This window comes from Diabrotica virgifera, chromosome 1, assembly GCF_917563875.1.
Source record: "Diabrotica virgifera virgifera chromosome 1, PGI_DIABVI_V3a".
NCBI classification, from domain to species: domain Eukaryota; kingdom Metazoa; phylum Arthropoda; class Insecta; order Coleoptera; family Chrysomelidae; genus Diabrotica; species Diabrotica virgifera.
Genome location: NC_065443.1, coordinates 161,377,825 through 161,394,446, shown reverse-complemented (window position 1 = coordinate 161,394,446; position 16,622 = coordinate 161,377,825). Strand labels below are relative to the sequence as shown.

The following is a 16,622-nucleotide window of genomic DNA, read 5'->3' as shown; positions in this document are numbered from 1 at the left end:
TTGGCAAAATCTTGCAAAAATAATGTGAATACCTACAAAATTAAATATATAACAATAATGGAGGACAACCTCTATATAAATATATTATGTATACAAGTGAATAAAAATTAAAAAATATATACACAATTCTTAGTGTATTACCTGTTAAAAAGATTATAAAATTAATTGTAAAATACATATATATTTTAATACAAAGTACAAAGAAAATGGTTATTTTCCTAACAAGTGCAGAAAGTCATTCTTTTCCGCACGCGACTGCAGTTTGCCGAACGACGCGAAGCGGGAGTTCGGCAAGCAGTCGAGTGCGGAAAAGAGACTTTCTACAAGAGTTAAAAGCAATATTTTTTCTAAGAGTCTTTAAAAAATTATCAAATCTTAACCAATTAATTTAATTAATATGAAAATACATACACAAATTAATTCTTTGACAAGGTTGTCAAAACCAAACTTTCAATATAACTAGTTAGCATGACGACGATCTTGGTTTCCATGACGATGATTCAAAACGACTGTTATTGTCTACCGATTTGACTTTCGAATATTATGTCAAAATAATTTTATTTCATCGAATTGTCGCGTTAATTTCATTAAAACAGGAACACATTAAGATATATTTGAAATAAATTAGTAAATAATATCTAAATATTAGTTTATTGCATGTATTATAATTACTTTAAGGCCATATTAGCATATCTAAATTAACACGCGTGCGGAAAAGTAAAAACCGCGCGCGGAAAAGTAACACGCGTGCGGAAAAGTAACACGCGTGCGGAAAAGTGAAACTTTCTAAACTAAAATGCGTGCGCGAAAGTAGACATTTTTGCACGCTCGTAGCAAAAAGCCTTTAACAAATTTTAATGCTAATTCAGTATTATTTTTTTTATAAAAATATTTTGTGTCAACTTTTATTTATAACATCTAGAGAAAAAAAATTTAAAAAAAAATTGTTTATAACAAATTGACGACTATTTATTGTTAAAAGTGTCATTTAGATATACTATTTTTATATACTACCATAAACTAAAAAGAAACATTGAAATTGGTCCATTATTAAAGAAGATATTGCAAAGTACTACTACACCACTCTTCATGCAAAAAGTTTTCAGTTATGGTCGCTACGAAAATCATTATTTTTTAAAATATTCTTAAATTTTAACTCTATTATATTTTTAACTCCATTTTAACTCTATAATCACTTTAATGTGTAAATGACATTGTCAAGTAGTAGGGTTGATAGATGTACTCACGCACTTTAAAATGTTAATATTGATAAATAGACAAATTATGAATTTTTAAACTTGGAAAAGCTATTTCGGCAAGAAATGGATCTAGAAAATTTTTTTCTTTTGTAAGTGTGTCCAAAACTACCAGGAACATGAATATCGAAAAATAATTTCAAAATTTTTAATCTCGGTGATGTTATTTAAAAAAAAAGTTTTAAACAAATTACACCGATTTTCAAACGCCATTTTGAAGGGGTGTTTAATTAAAATTTGAGTTTGTCAATACATTTGTCGAAAATACACATAAAAGCAAACAAAATGAGACGTTTAAAACTTGTATACTCTATCGGTAGCAACCGCGTTTTTGCAATTGAAAAAATGGTAATTTTTAATAAACAAATTAAATATCTCATAAACTACTCAATATTTATCAACCAATTTTTTGTCAATTTATAGTTATATCATAGCGCAACTTTTTCTGTATAATAAAATATTTTATAGTGCATATATTGCAAATAATATTTTTTTGGAAATTTGTTTTTCAATTTTGATTTACAAGGATTTAAATAAATTAAGGGTCAAATTTAATTTAGTAAGTCCCATATAAAAGACTGTGTCTTCATCTTTGCAGAAAAAAAATTGTAAAATCCTAAATAAAAACAAGCATTGCCGCAGCAGTTAAAAAGTAATTTTTTTGCAAAAATTACTAATATTTAATTATTTAAACAATGATCCCCTCATATGAATCATATACTTTCTTGAAAATATCTTTTGTTTTGACCTAAACTTTAATAAAAAATTTATTCCAACCTGTATGGAATTACATTTTGGTTTTATTTTATTTTATTGGGCTATAAAGGCACTTAACTCTTAAGAAAAATTCATATTTTTTACATACCTCGTATAAAATTAAAAAAGTTTAATATCTGATGGTTTTATTTTAGATTTTAGACCAGGGAGAGCATTTGATGAAGAATAATTTTTTTTCGTAAAAGTGATAATAAAATAGTTATCATAATTGCAATAAAATGATGATAAGTATCCGTAATTTGAGAAAAAATTGAAAAAAAAATTTTTCGATTAGAATAATGTAATTGTATATTTAAGCATAGTTTTTAATTTCAAACAACTTTTCATAATAGTATTTTTTGATATTCTGAAAATATAAAGGTACTTTTCTCTTTAACGAAATTCATATTTTTGACATAACTCGTATAAAATCGATAAAATTTGATATCTGATGGTTGAGTTTTAGATTTTTGACTATCCAGAGCATTTTATGAAGAATAACTTTTTTCGTAAAATTGATAATAAAAAAGTTTTCCATGTGGTTCCTAGCTACGCAGACATACTGTATAAGAGCTTCTGTATAAGAGTTTTCAAATTGCAATGCCATATTCGGATTCAGTATAATCAAAAACAAACTAGAAACATATTTGATCAAAGTAAAATGATGAATTTAACGATATTTTTAAAATCATTAATGCAAAACCATTGTTATTGTTTAAACAATTAGCGGCCAAATCCGCGAGTAGAACTTTTTACTTTAACATGTATATAAACTAACAAAAAAGTTTTAGAAAAATATAAGCTTGTTTGAATTTTTCCGAAACAATGAATGCTTTCGTTCTAATTGCATTCCCCTATATAATGCCTTAGGACGTTATTTTGAAAAATAACGCCTTGGGGTATTAAATTTAAATAACTAGTTAAATACTGTCAAGTTGACAAATAACAACCTAAGTAAAACTATGGTTACCACAATTACGTTACGACTATTGCTGGTAATACTTATTTGAAAACTAATTAATTCAAAATTCATTAAAATTTTCAAAGGCCCTCGGGTGCCCTCGGTATATATACCATTGACATCAAGCATTATTAATCCCTATTTCACGAATATACGACTGTGTTGGATTATTTCGACAACGAATATTTTATTGTGCAAAATATGAAGAACGGAAATAAATTGCAAATTACATTGCTGTTTATTGGAATAATTATTATTAAAGCCATTTACTTTCGTACTTCTTGTGTTGTACACTGAAATATTCGTTGTCGCGATAATCCAAAACAGTCGTATGTTGGTGGAATCAACCATATCCTTATAATACCTTTGGTACCTTAATAACTATTTCGTGTCTCTTTTACCTATAATTTTTGCTGGTAATTAATGTTTCTTCCATATTAATACTAGGAGATGAACTTTAATAGTATATTATGCAACGAGCATTTAATGATGGTCATTATGAAGCGACTATGAGGGTTACAAAACGAGCCGTATGCGGCGAGTTTCGTATAGAGTACGAGCTTCATAATGATAATAATTAAATGCAAGTTGTATACACTATTTTTTTTATGATCATTCACAACAAAAAATATATTCAAATTTATTAATTTTGTAACACAAATAAATTCAGTAGTTTGTCAGTTTGACGGTTTGTTTACATATTGAGAACTGTCAAAGCGTATGTATTTGACTCGCCATTGGTCACTGCGCGTGTACCACCTTTATCGCGAATGCCATATCGCCATTCTATTTTTTAAAAAATCTGTATCTTAATGAAAATCTGTACCATAATGAATTTCATTATGATACAGGTAGTGACATCATACATAATGGATATATTTATAGTATGAGAATAGAAAAAACACTTATAAAGTGCAGTTAATTACTATAACTATGTTTTATAGAGTTAATAAATGACAATAGCTTGTAATTATTAAAATTAAATAATTATGCCAATAAAGTGACAATTAAAAATTTTTAGTTTTCACTTGCATTTCTTTGCTTATTTTACCTTAGATACCGCTACCATAAACACACTTATATCCTATAAAACGCAAAAAAAACCGCAAATGATATAGAAAGAAGTGTTTTGTATTTTAAACAATTTTTAAAGGAGTAGGATATTATAGAACTAACATATTTTAACCTTATCTTAACAGGCTCAATCAATACTGAAAGTCCAATTTTTGCACTTTCCTGAAATGGTCCGAGAACTGTTAGACATTTTTGGGCAGGTATTTGAGGCAATCAGCAAAATTTTCAGGAAACTCTTCCATGACAGCCTAATACAAAAATGCAGGTCTGACTGGAGGGTAGCGGTCATTTTCCACAAAAATGCTCCCCAAATTTAAAAAAAGAAAAAAATTGTTATTACAAAAAATATCTTTGAGGTGACTTTTAATTTATTTTTTAAGTAAATTTAAATATTCAAATATAAAGAAAATAAACAAGCCATTCGATTTACGAGGGATTTTAACTCTCAAGATGATCGACGTCCAAAGGATTATTTTCAGAGGATGCATCTGAACTTCAGAGAATTGCAGCTTAATCTATACATACTATTAACCAATATACAATACACAACTATATATGTGTAGCTGTGTACTTTCTCTCTGAACAGGGGGTGCAATTGCTATTTTGGCAGGGTATTATTTAATATTAAAAATAAATATTCAAAGAAACACAGGTTATTTTGCTGAAATTTTCTACCTGGCAGGCGATAAAAAAATTACGCGTGCCTGTGAATAGAAAGCGCCATAGGTAATCTGCAGTGTGAAAAAGAGCGTATATCGAGAGCTGTTTGCGTCCTCAATCGCAGCCATCCGCTGGAGCAAGTGAGCCAACAATACCCATGTTTTTGTACCATAAGATGTTGGAGTAAGTATACTCACCAGCACAAAATTCCGCCACTACAAATTTTTGATTAAGTTTGACAACTTATAACTTTATTATTTGTTGTCGGATTTTCGATGTAGTCCGTTTATTATTATTCCTGTAACAAAAAATTTTTGCTCAGATGGCATTATACGGGGGTGAATGATAGTTGTATTTTCTTTTAATTTTAAAAAATTCTGTGGAAAAATTGTAGAACTGATTTTGTTTCATACTCCTTTTGTATTTTCATGGAGGCATCCCTAAGATTTTGTTTTTTGAATTATTCGAATATCAAATTACATCAAAATATACAAATTTTCTGGAGGCCTAGAATTATGGCGAATAGCTATTTTCAATTAATCCCATAAATGATCGATAAGATTGAGATCTGGGCTTTATGCAGACGATTCTTAGCTTATCAATCAAATCTCTATTTAAGATATTTATGTTTATGAGTCAATCAGTGTTTTTATTTACAAAAAATTGCGTAGCTCTTATAATATAAGAGATATTCGGATAATTCCATAAACAAAATCTTCGTGATGCCTTCGGGATAATACAAAAGTACTATGAAACAAAATCAGCTCTTCAATTTTTCCACAGAATTTTTAAAGTTAAAACTTCTTTAGGGACGTTGTGCACTTTTTGGATAGGGGAAAACGCATTGAATTCGCGACCGTCATCGCGACCGTCATTGCGACCGTCATCGCTTATGCTATATATTATGTGTGTGTATATATAAATTGTGTAGAAGTATTTAAATTTAAAATAAATGTAAAACATATTTTAAGATGGGAAAAAGGATTTATTTCGCGACCGTCATCTCTTCGTCTAAATAAATTTTGTTGGTATATACATTATGCGTATGTATATAATATAAATTGTATAGAAGTATTTAAATTTAAAATAAATGTAAAACCTATTTTTGGATATGGAAAAAGGATTTATTTGGCGACCGTCATGGCGACCGTCATTTCTTCGGAGAAATAAATTTTGTACATATACATATATTATGTGTATGTATATATAAATTGTATAGAAGTATTTAAATTTAAAATAAATGTAAAACCTATTTTAAGAAGGGGAAAAAGGATTTATTTGGCGACCGTCATCATGACCGTCATTTCTTCGGCGAAATAAATTTTGTACGTATAATAGGGATGTTCACAAAAAATTAAAAATTCATTTCAAACATGTAAAACGATTAAGAAACACCCTAGGAATAATTGTCCAAAATTTCAAAAAAATTGAAAAAGCCTTTCTATAAAAAATCTTTATTAGAAATCTAGCATTATTTTAAATTTCAAGAACGCTTCTCTATTGTCCTGACGTCACTAGTTGCATACCCCAAGCGCGCGCCATTCTCATAGTGTTACTGTTTACCTGTTTGACGTTTCAGGTCATTTTATTTTGTTCTCTTCTTGTTTTATCAGGGTTAAAGTGGAGTTTTATAGTGAATTTGTTTAGTTTAAAGTGGATAGACTGTTTGTAAGGACATATTTTGGGTTTTACAAAAATTAACAAATAAAATGGAAGAAGGTTTTCAGAAAGCCGATTCGTATAAACTACCGACTGTAGTGTAGATGTAACAATGGTGTATGATTTATTGCATCTTGTAAAAAAATAAATCTACCACAGCTTTACTGAGTGTATATTCCATAATATAATTTTCCATGTCTTCTTTAAGCTAAAACAATAAATGCTTAATACTCCACAAAAAAAAAATAGAGAAAGTTGTATGCATGCATTGTACGCATGCATATTGTATACATACATTGGCTGGTTATTACCAGCCTTTACCTTTACCTTGGTTAGGTGTATTAAAAATATTTTTATTCTTCTTCATGTGCCTTGTCCGTTGTGGACGTTGGCTATCATCATGGCAATTTTAATTTCATTTGAGGCGTTTCTGAATAACTCGATCGATTTTTGTCCAAATCATTGGCGTAAGTTTTTAAGTCATGAGTGTCTTTTCTTCCGGATCCGTGTTTGCTCTCTATTTTACCTTGCGTTATCAGTTGGAGTATACGATATTTATCATGCCTCATGATATGACCGAAATATTTAAGATTTCGATTCTTAATTGTAAAAGAGATTTCTTTTTGTTTTCCCATTCGACGCAATACCTGTACGTTGGTGTGGGTCGCCCAGGATATTTTGAGGATACGTGGGTACACCCACATCTCGAATGCCTCTAGCTTTTTCATTAATGTTTCCATTATTGTCCAGGCCTCTGCACCATATAGCAAGACCGGAAATAATAACATTTTAGCAGCCGCATTTTTAGTGGGAGAGATATTATGTCGCAATGGGTGAAAATACTTCTCATGCATGTTGTTAAATGTTGCTATGTCTTTTTCAACTCTAGATCTTATTTCGGTTGTTTCGTATTTCGAGTTGACAACTGTTCCAAGGTAAAAAATATTTTTGAACTTGGATATTATACATTTTCATTTCAACCAATCTTTTCGCTAAATTATTAATGATTTTAATATAATATAAAGTCATACCTACATCCACATGTAGTTATTTCAAGGTTTACTTTTACTGTATGTATTATTAGAATCCCGTTTTTAGGAATATCCCAGTTTAAGGAATACAAATTTGAGGTCCCGAAACTTTTTCATTTACTCTTTAAGGGGGTAGGTGCAAAATCTTGGTCCAATGCTATTTAAATTCATTCATTTTTTTCGAATCCTGAGAAAACTAATAAGCATTTTTGAAAAATGTAAATGCAGAAAGAACAATTACATTATTACCAAGGGCCGAAAGTCTCTGGAAAACTTCTATAATGTTTATTTTATTAAGTTAGTTATTTTAAGTTCTAGCTGCAACAAACCATTTCTTTTACTGTTTTAAATTGGCTGGAATGGTAATAAAAATCTTGTCAGAACTGTTTTTTGATGTATTTACACACCCAGGAACAAAACACCACTTATTTGGCTTTATTTTTAATAATTAAATACGTAAAAAACTGCGCACATTCAAATACACTTCGTAAATAAGTATACAAAACTAGTCGTCGATCAAAGACGTTACGACTGCTGACGTCACAGACCGTAGCCTCGCTGCAGGGTACCGTTTTTCTAGCCTCCAAGAAAATCAACATTATGAACTCATTTATCTTAAAAAATATACATTTTTAAACAGTTTTATGATTGTTACGTTTTTATATACCTTGTAATCTATTGAATTTAACTATATTTAAAAATTAGTGAACATCCCTATTTATTATGTATATGTATATATAAATTGTGTAGAAGTATTTAAATTTAAAATAAATGTAAAATCTATTTTAGCGACTGTCATCGTGACCGTCATAATTTACAATAATACTCCTGGATACAGGCCTCCCCATGAGTTCTCCATTCGTCTCTGTTTTGTGCTATTTGGTGCCAGTTTCTCCCCATTTTTGCTTTAATGTCGTCTAGCCATCGTTTTTGTGGTCTTCCTATACTACGACTGTGCTCGCGTGGTCTACAATGTACAATGTTTCTCGTCCACGTTTCGATGTTTTATCATGCCACGTGTTCTACCCAGGTCTGTTTCATTTGCATCTCAATCCTTCCAATTACATATTCCACTTTCGTCCTGCTTCGCACGTCCTCATTTTGTATATGATCCCTCAGAGATACCCCTAAGATAGCTCGTTTGATCGCCCTCTGTGTCTTTCTCAATCTATTGGCTAATCCCTCTGTAAGTGTCATCGTCTCCATTCTGTAGGTCATAATTGGTAGAATACAACTGTTGAATACCCTTTTCTTTAGAGTTATTGTTATCATTTTGTTCTTCAACACATTACTGAGTCTTGCTACTGCTGCCCAAGTCATTCGGATTCTTCTAGTTATTTCTGCCGTTTGATTCGATTTGCCTAGTTTGATCGTGTGACCTAGGTATATATACTTTTCGACACTTTCGATATCACTTTCATCTAAGTCGATTGTGATATATTGATTTGTCGTCACTTTTGTTTCATTTGTTTTTGTCCACTGTCTAACTTCTCTCTTCGTTCATATTTTGCTTGTTGTTAGACCTTCTGATACATTTATTTGCATAGTTGCATTGTCGTATATGTATTTGAGGAGTATTTTATATCCAGAATTAATCCTTGCGTTATTCATTCCTTCTAATACGGCCCAGAATTCTATGGAATCGAATGCCTTATTGTAATCCACAAATGCCAAATGAAGAGGTTCATTGTATTCGTTGCACTTTTCGATATGTATCGTTATTATCTGTAGGTGTTCTATGGTACTATGTTAACAGGCTGATAACTATCGAATTTATTTGATAGCCTGTTAGTAATTCTTTTTGTAAGTAGTATTTTGGTAAGCATTCTGTACGGATGTGGCAACAGGCTTATTGGTTTGAAATTTTTGCGTTTATGGTACCCACATATTAGGTGTATGTATATATAAATAGTATAGGACGTACACAACGCGTGTATAATATAGGTATAGAATTTCTTTTTGAATTGAGAAAAGGCATTGAATTCGCAACCGTCATCGTTACAGCGAGATATTAGTAATTTATATACTATAGGTTGAATTGAGTATGTACAAGTTCGAACGGAGTTATAATGGTTGGAGGAGGGATAGAGTGTGTACAAGAAGAAGCTTGCGAAGCAAGCGCATAAGGGGCCACACGGTCCCTACTCTAATCATTATAAGTGATTAGTGTTTAAAGTATTTTTAAAGTGAAAACTTCTGTAGCGATTTTGTGCACTTTCTGGATGGCGAAAAAGCATTGAATTCGTGACCTTCATCGCTTCGCCGAAATAAATTATGTACGTTTATGTATTATGTGTATGTATATATAAATATTATTATATAGGATGTACCCAATGGGTATATAATGTAGGTATTTCACTTCTCTTTGAATGGGAACTCGCGATCGTTATCGACACGGCAGATATTAGTAATTTATATACTATAGGTGTCGGTCTTGACGGTCCAGTTAGCTGGGGCTCAGTCGATCGACAAGTTTAGTGGATTTACGATTTGCGGTCGCTGGTTCGAGCCTCAGCTAGGTCATGAAATTTATAAAAGGCCAACGCCGTAGTATAAAACTCAATAGAGTCTACGGCTTGGTCTGGAATAAACTGGCGTCTGATCGGCCTATGGAGGAGCGGTACGGGAAGGGATAAGGGCTTCCGGCTTGGTGATACTCCTCCATAGATCCCTACCGAAGGGCGTTGACGCCTAAGAACGGTGTATACATATACTATAGGTTGAATTGCGCATAAGTTCGGCCGAAGTTATAATGGTTGGAGGAGGGATAGAGTGGGTACCCGAATGAGCTTGCTTCGTAAGAAGTTTTCGCTTCTGTCGGCACTCCCACGAGTGCCCTAATTTTTTTATAGTAAGGAGATAATACAACGATTTCATTCAGCCTCGTATAATGCCATCTAAGCAAAATGTTTTTATTACCGAAATAATAACAAACGATATAAATACATGTACCTGCACACTGATAGAAGAATTTTGAATATCTGAGAACAAATAAAAAAGTTACAAGTTGTCACACTTAATCAAAAATTTTTAGTGGCGGAATTTGGTGCCGGTTAGTGTATTTTAGATTTCATTAGATATCTTTTTAATAATTAAAAGAAGATCATACGTACTAAAACATATTGCGAATATGATAGAAAAAAAAAACGGAGACTCAGATTCCTTATATTATGATGTGTAAAAAGTTGTATGTGTTTATTGAATTATTTAAACATTAATTAATAATCAATTAAATGAGTTGCTACACATTATCTGTCCTTTTATATGGATTTGAAACCTGGGCAGTCACGGACGCAACTGAAAAAAAAAACAATTTTTGAGATGTGGTGTTATCGAAGAATATAAAAAATATCATGGACACAACACGTAACAAACACGGAAACATTAAGAAAGTTGAAAAAGGAAAAATAAATACTCAAAACTAAGAAGGAAAGAAAAATGGACTACTTTGGTCACATACTAAGAAATTAAAAACATGAGTTGATGCGATTATATACAAGGAAGGTGGAAGCAAAAAGAACAGCGGGAAGACGACGCATATCCTTGTTAAAATTTTAAAGTAGTGGAGTGTAAAAAGAAAAAATAGAACCGCTGCAGACAGAATAAAATGAGCCGTGATGATCGTAATTGTACTGAAAGGATGAGACACAGGAAGAAGAAAAATATTGAATTAATAAAAGAAAATGATTTTAGTTAAAAGATTATGTAAGCTTACCGTCAGAAATATTTCTGAAATTATCTATGGTTCTCTCATGAACCATAGTATCATAAACTGATTTGTCCATATGTAGTATACATACATCTTTTTTCTTTAGGTGTATACAACTGGGAAATTGCAAATATGCGTTTAGCCAAATTCTCGTGATATACTGCGTGTTCTTAGAAAATGTGTCAGTTTGGCTTTGCACGGAAGCAAAGTGGATGGATCACACTTTTTCAATATTTTTCAGGCTCAGATTTTTTATTAGCCTTATAATTTCTGCATTTCTAAAATCGTGATGTGTTTACATTATATGTGGGCAACTCCCAAGATCGTTTTCTCTCTCCCAAAAAAGTTTTCCGATAAATTACATTTTACCCTAATATTTTAAAAGGTTTACAAATCATATTTGCAAAATTTATTTTACAGTAAGTAGGTATTATCTTTGTTTAACTAATAAAAAAATTATCTGAGAAATCTAAAATATATAATAATTACTCAAAAAATTTTAAGGCATAACAACATGGGTATCGTTAGGTGATGTGATTTTACTCGAGCGAATAGAATCACTGTGATCAACGACGCAAAGAGCCATAGATAACAGTTTTTATCACACTTACCTATAGCGCTTTTCATTCATATGCACGCGTATTTTTTTGACCACCTGGTAGACAGAAAGTCTAAAAAAAACGGTATTTCTTAGAACATAGATTTAATATTAAAAAATACCTCTTCAAAATAGAAATTGCACCATGCAATTCCCTGAAGTTCAGATGCACCCCCTAAAAATAAGCATTTGGACGCTCATACAAGCATTTTGCAGAGTTAAAATCCTTCGTAAATCGCATGGCTTGTTTATTTTCTTTATATTTGAATACCTAAATTTACTAAAAATATAATCTACATACTATCCATCCCTCGGACCAACGGCCCTCTGGCTGAATGCTCTCTGGGCATATTCATCTTAATAACACTCTTGGTGCATAAATAACTGTTATTTTTTAATCTATTGTAATTTACTACTCCTGTACTTTAACAATATAGGTACTTACGGCAAATAATATCCAAAGTACACAATGAAACCATAGGATAGATATTAAAATTTTCTTCGCCTACATGCTCTTCAAGTTTTTGAACAAATATTTCTCCTACATCGTTAAAAACATCTACAAAATTATCCAAAATTGAAAAATGAAACGCTGGAGTTATCGTTCTTCTTCTCTGTTTCCACTTTTGCCCTAGAAATGTAATGATACCTACTACAACTATTTTACAAAAATATAGGGTGAGGCAGATAACTGGCCTATTAGAAATATCTAGAGAACTAAAGTCAACAGAATCATGAAAATTGGAATAAAGTGGTTTTGAAGGATGATCTATTAAACGAAAATATTTTCATCTCTTTGCAACTTCCGGTTATACCGGAAGTTGCTTATAACTTCGTTTTTTGAAAAGGGGCACCCTGTATATTTTTACATTTTTGGATTCTCCTCAATATCTTCTTTCTTAAAATATGAGGTTTTGTAATATTATATAGGGTATTTTAGGAGATATTTACGTTTTTTTTACTAATTTCGTAGCAATATTCACACCCTGTAGAATTGTAATAGTTTGACATTAAAAGCTCTGCTTACGTTCAAGTGATTTTTAAGATAGTCTACTATTGTTAAGAATCATTAGTATAGCTAATTTTGAAATTTTAGTATACAGGGTTGGTCGAAACTCGGAATGAATATTTTCTGAGTTTTCTTAAATGGAACACCCTGTATTTTAGTATTGTAATGAAATGACATTTCATGGTACTTTTTTATTTTATGAATATTCCCTATACCTAACTGCTTTAATTTGTGAGTTATTGGTGATTCAGACTAAACATTAATTGCAACAAAAAATACGTGAAATTTTGTTAGGTTGGAAGTGAAAATATTCAATCATTAATAATTTTTCAGAAATAAATACATATTAATCCAGACTGATCCTTAAAATTACCAATAATGATTTAGCTATCAAAATACCTACGTAGTTAAGAGTCTTCGTGCGATTAACAATTAAGCACAAATTAAAGCAGTTAGGTATAGGGAATGCTTAAGCAATAAAAAAGTATCATAAAATAACATTTTATTACAATACTAAAATACAGGATGTTCCATTTAAGAAAACTCAGAAAATACTCATTGCGTGTTTCGACCAACCCTGTATACTAAAATTAAAAATTTAGCTATACTACTGATTCTTAATATTAGTAGACTATATTAAAAATCATTTGAACGTAAGTAGAGTTTTAGATATCAAACAACTACAATTCTACAGGGTGTGAATATTGCTACGAAATTGATAAAAAAAAGTAATTATCTTTTAAAGTACCCTGTATAACATTACAAACCTCATATTTTAAGAAAGGAGATATCGAAGAAAATCCAAAAATGTATAAATATACAGGGTATCCCATTTAAAAAACGAAGTTATAAGCAACTTCCGGTATAACCGGAAGTAGCAAATAGATGAAAATATTTTCATTAAACAGATGACTCTTCAAAACCCCTTAATTCAAATTTTCATGATTCTGTTGCCTTTAGTTCTCGAGATATTTCTAATAGGCCCTTTATTTGCCTTACTCTGTACACTAGTCAAAAAAAGTATTAAATTAACACATAAATGTATTAAATCTAGAAGTTTTGATTAGTATATCTTAGATTTTTTTGGAAATACTAGGGAATGAAGCGCAGAAATATTTAATACTGGTTTATTCTAGTAAAATTAAAAATCTAACGAAAATCTAAATCTAATGAAAAGACTAATAGGCCAAAAAGATGAAAATAACAATTATTCATCAACAAAAAGGAAAAATACAAATCTATGAAATAAGTAATTTCAAGGAGAAATTGAACATTTTAGTATCTGGTATTAGAACCTCTGGTCCTAATGACGTCCCTCATTCTATGTGGAAGGCTTCTTATCAGAGAGCGAATATACTCGAAATCAAAATTTTCAGTCAAACATTTCCCGGTCCATCAAGGTTATCTGGAGCGAAGATACCGGCTCGTATGCGTCTTTCTAGGTAGTTTAAAACATGCACAATTGGGTTTACGTCTGGATTAGTTGCTGGCCAATCAAGAACTTGAATTCTGGAATACCATCATCATCATCATCAATAATCATCAATGGCGCTACATCTCTTCGTGAGTCTTTGCCGCGGTTACTATTGCCTTTTATGTTTGTCGGTCCTGTTCCACTAATTCCTATTGTCGCACTCCCATTTTTACTAGATCTTCTTTGACTGCATCTTTCCACCTTTTTCTAGGCCGCCCTACAAACCTTCTTCCATCTGGCCTTTCCCAGAACACATTGTTTATAAGGCGATTGTCGTTACTGCATATCACATGCCCTGCCCATCTGAGTCTATTGGCCTTTATATTTATATCTGTCTAGATTTTCTTTTCCGAATACAGACTCTAGCTCGTTATTGTATCTTCGCCTCCATTCGTTCACGCTGTCTCTGCAAGGGCCATATACCATTCGAAGGATTTTACGTTCCCTCACCAGCAATTTATTTACTTCTCTTTTTGTTAGCGTTTATGTTTCGCTTCCACACGCGACTGCTGGTCGTATTATGGTCTTATATATCTGGATTTTTGAACCTCGTGAAAGAAGTTTCGACTTCATTAGATGTTGCATTGCAAAGAAAGATCTGTTTCCTGAAATTATTCTCGTTTCAATTTCTTGCTCTAATTTCTTGTCCTTTGTGATTGTTGCTCCCAGATATTTAAATTTTTTAACCACTTCGAAGTTGTGATCGTTTATAATAATGTTTTGCCTTATTCGCCGTCGTTCTTGTTTTGAGGCGACCATGTATTTTGTTTTGTGTTCATTTATTTTTAGACCGATGTTTAATGCAGATTCTTCAAAGCTCGAGAAAATATCCTTAATTTCTAATGTTGATTGTGCTACTGCGTCTACGTCATCGGCAAAGGCAAGTAGGGTTTTTACTCCCCGAGTAGTTATGTCTGGTTTGATTTTGTAATATATTTTCCGCATGACATAATCTAAGGCCAGGTTAAACAACAATTGGGACAACGGTCTCAGTCCAGAATTTACGCAGAAAGCATTTGATATTTTCCCCCTATTCTAACTTGTGCAAAGGAGTTACTTACACACATTTGTGTTAACGCAGCTAGTTTCTGGGGTACGCCGAGCTCGATCATTGCCTTCCATAATTTTGCACGATTAATTGAAGCACGATAAGCCTGTTTAAGGTCTATAAAGATCTGATGCACGTCCTGATTATATTCTCAATAGTTTTCAAACATTTGTCTCATTGTAAATATTTGATCAATGGTCGATCTTCCAGGCCTGAAACCACACTGGTAGTCACCAACTATTTCTTCGGCGTATGGTACTAATCTTTTTAATAATATCAAAGCCAATATTATATACGTAGTGTTGATTAGTGAGATTCATTCATGATTCCTTTTTTCCTTTCTTGTGTATGGGTACAATAATACTACTACACCATTCTTTCGGCATTATTTCTTGTTGCCAGGCCTTTTCTATTAATTGATGGATTTTACTTATGAGTTCATTACCGCCTGTTTTAATTAGCTCGGCATCAATATTGTTCAGACCATGGGATTTATCGTTTTTAAGCGTTTTTATGGCATGCGTAATTTCTTCTATGCTTGGTGAGGTACTTCTAATTCGGCCGTTTTATACTCATGTTTCCGTCATTTCCACCATTTTCATTGTTTTTATCAGTGAAATTTTGAATATTCAGAAGCTCTTTAAAATATTCAGCCCATCTTTCTATTATTTTGTTTTCGGTAGCCAGCACTTCTCCATTTTTATCTCTTTCGAAGTTGCGTGTCCTTGAAAATATTGCATTGGTATTCTAGCAACATGTGGGCAAGCGGTGTCTTGCATAAGGACGAAATTATCTGCAATAGTTGGAACAAAAGTCTACATAAAACAAAGAACTACATTTTCTTCAAGAACCTCACTTATATACAAATCAGCTCTCAGGGACCCCCTATGAAATACAGTTAATTCTGTGTGATCTGCAAAGCAGATGCCTCTTTATATCATAATCGAGCCACCTTATGTTACACTGAGCAAATCGCTCACCGGCGCGTCTGTAAACTGGAATACGTCTGTGTCTGTCGGATCTAAAAAGAGCAAATCTTGACTCATCAGTAAAAATAATATTAGCCTAATCCGTAATATCCCAATCGACATGTTCTCGTGCGACCTTAAAGGTAACATACGGGGTGTGCCTTCGTTAAAAGTGGAGCAGTAGCATGCATTTTGGCTCTGATTCTAAATTCCCTGGATCTATTTTTAACCGAATTGATACATAGTAGAACATTACAGACCATGGAAAGATCATTTAGCAGTTGTTTAGCTAAACATGACGTATGGTATACGCAAAGTCTGCAAACATAAATAACGGCCATCTGCGGGGTTCGTGTACCTGGGACGTCCTGGAACTGCTCTTCTTATGTAACCTCCCGTTTCTTTATGCGACAGTCTCC

General features: G+C 32.0%; 1 protein-coding gene across 2 annotated transcripts in view; it reads right to left on the bottom strand.

The window, feature by feature from the left end:
• The window catches only part of LOC126881398 (cytochrome P450 4V2-like), a 187,261-nt gene that overhangs the window by 84,545 nt on the left and 86,094 nt on the right, over positions 1-16,622 (bottom strand). For both annotated transcript variants that reach the window (XM_050645661.1, XM_050645663.1), the window contains exon 3: positions 12,150-12,335. In XM_050645661.1, coding sequence (XP_050501618.1) covers positions 12,150-12,335 — 186 coding nt within the window. The remainder of the gene's footprint in view (positions 1-12,149; positions 12,336-16,622) is intronic.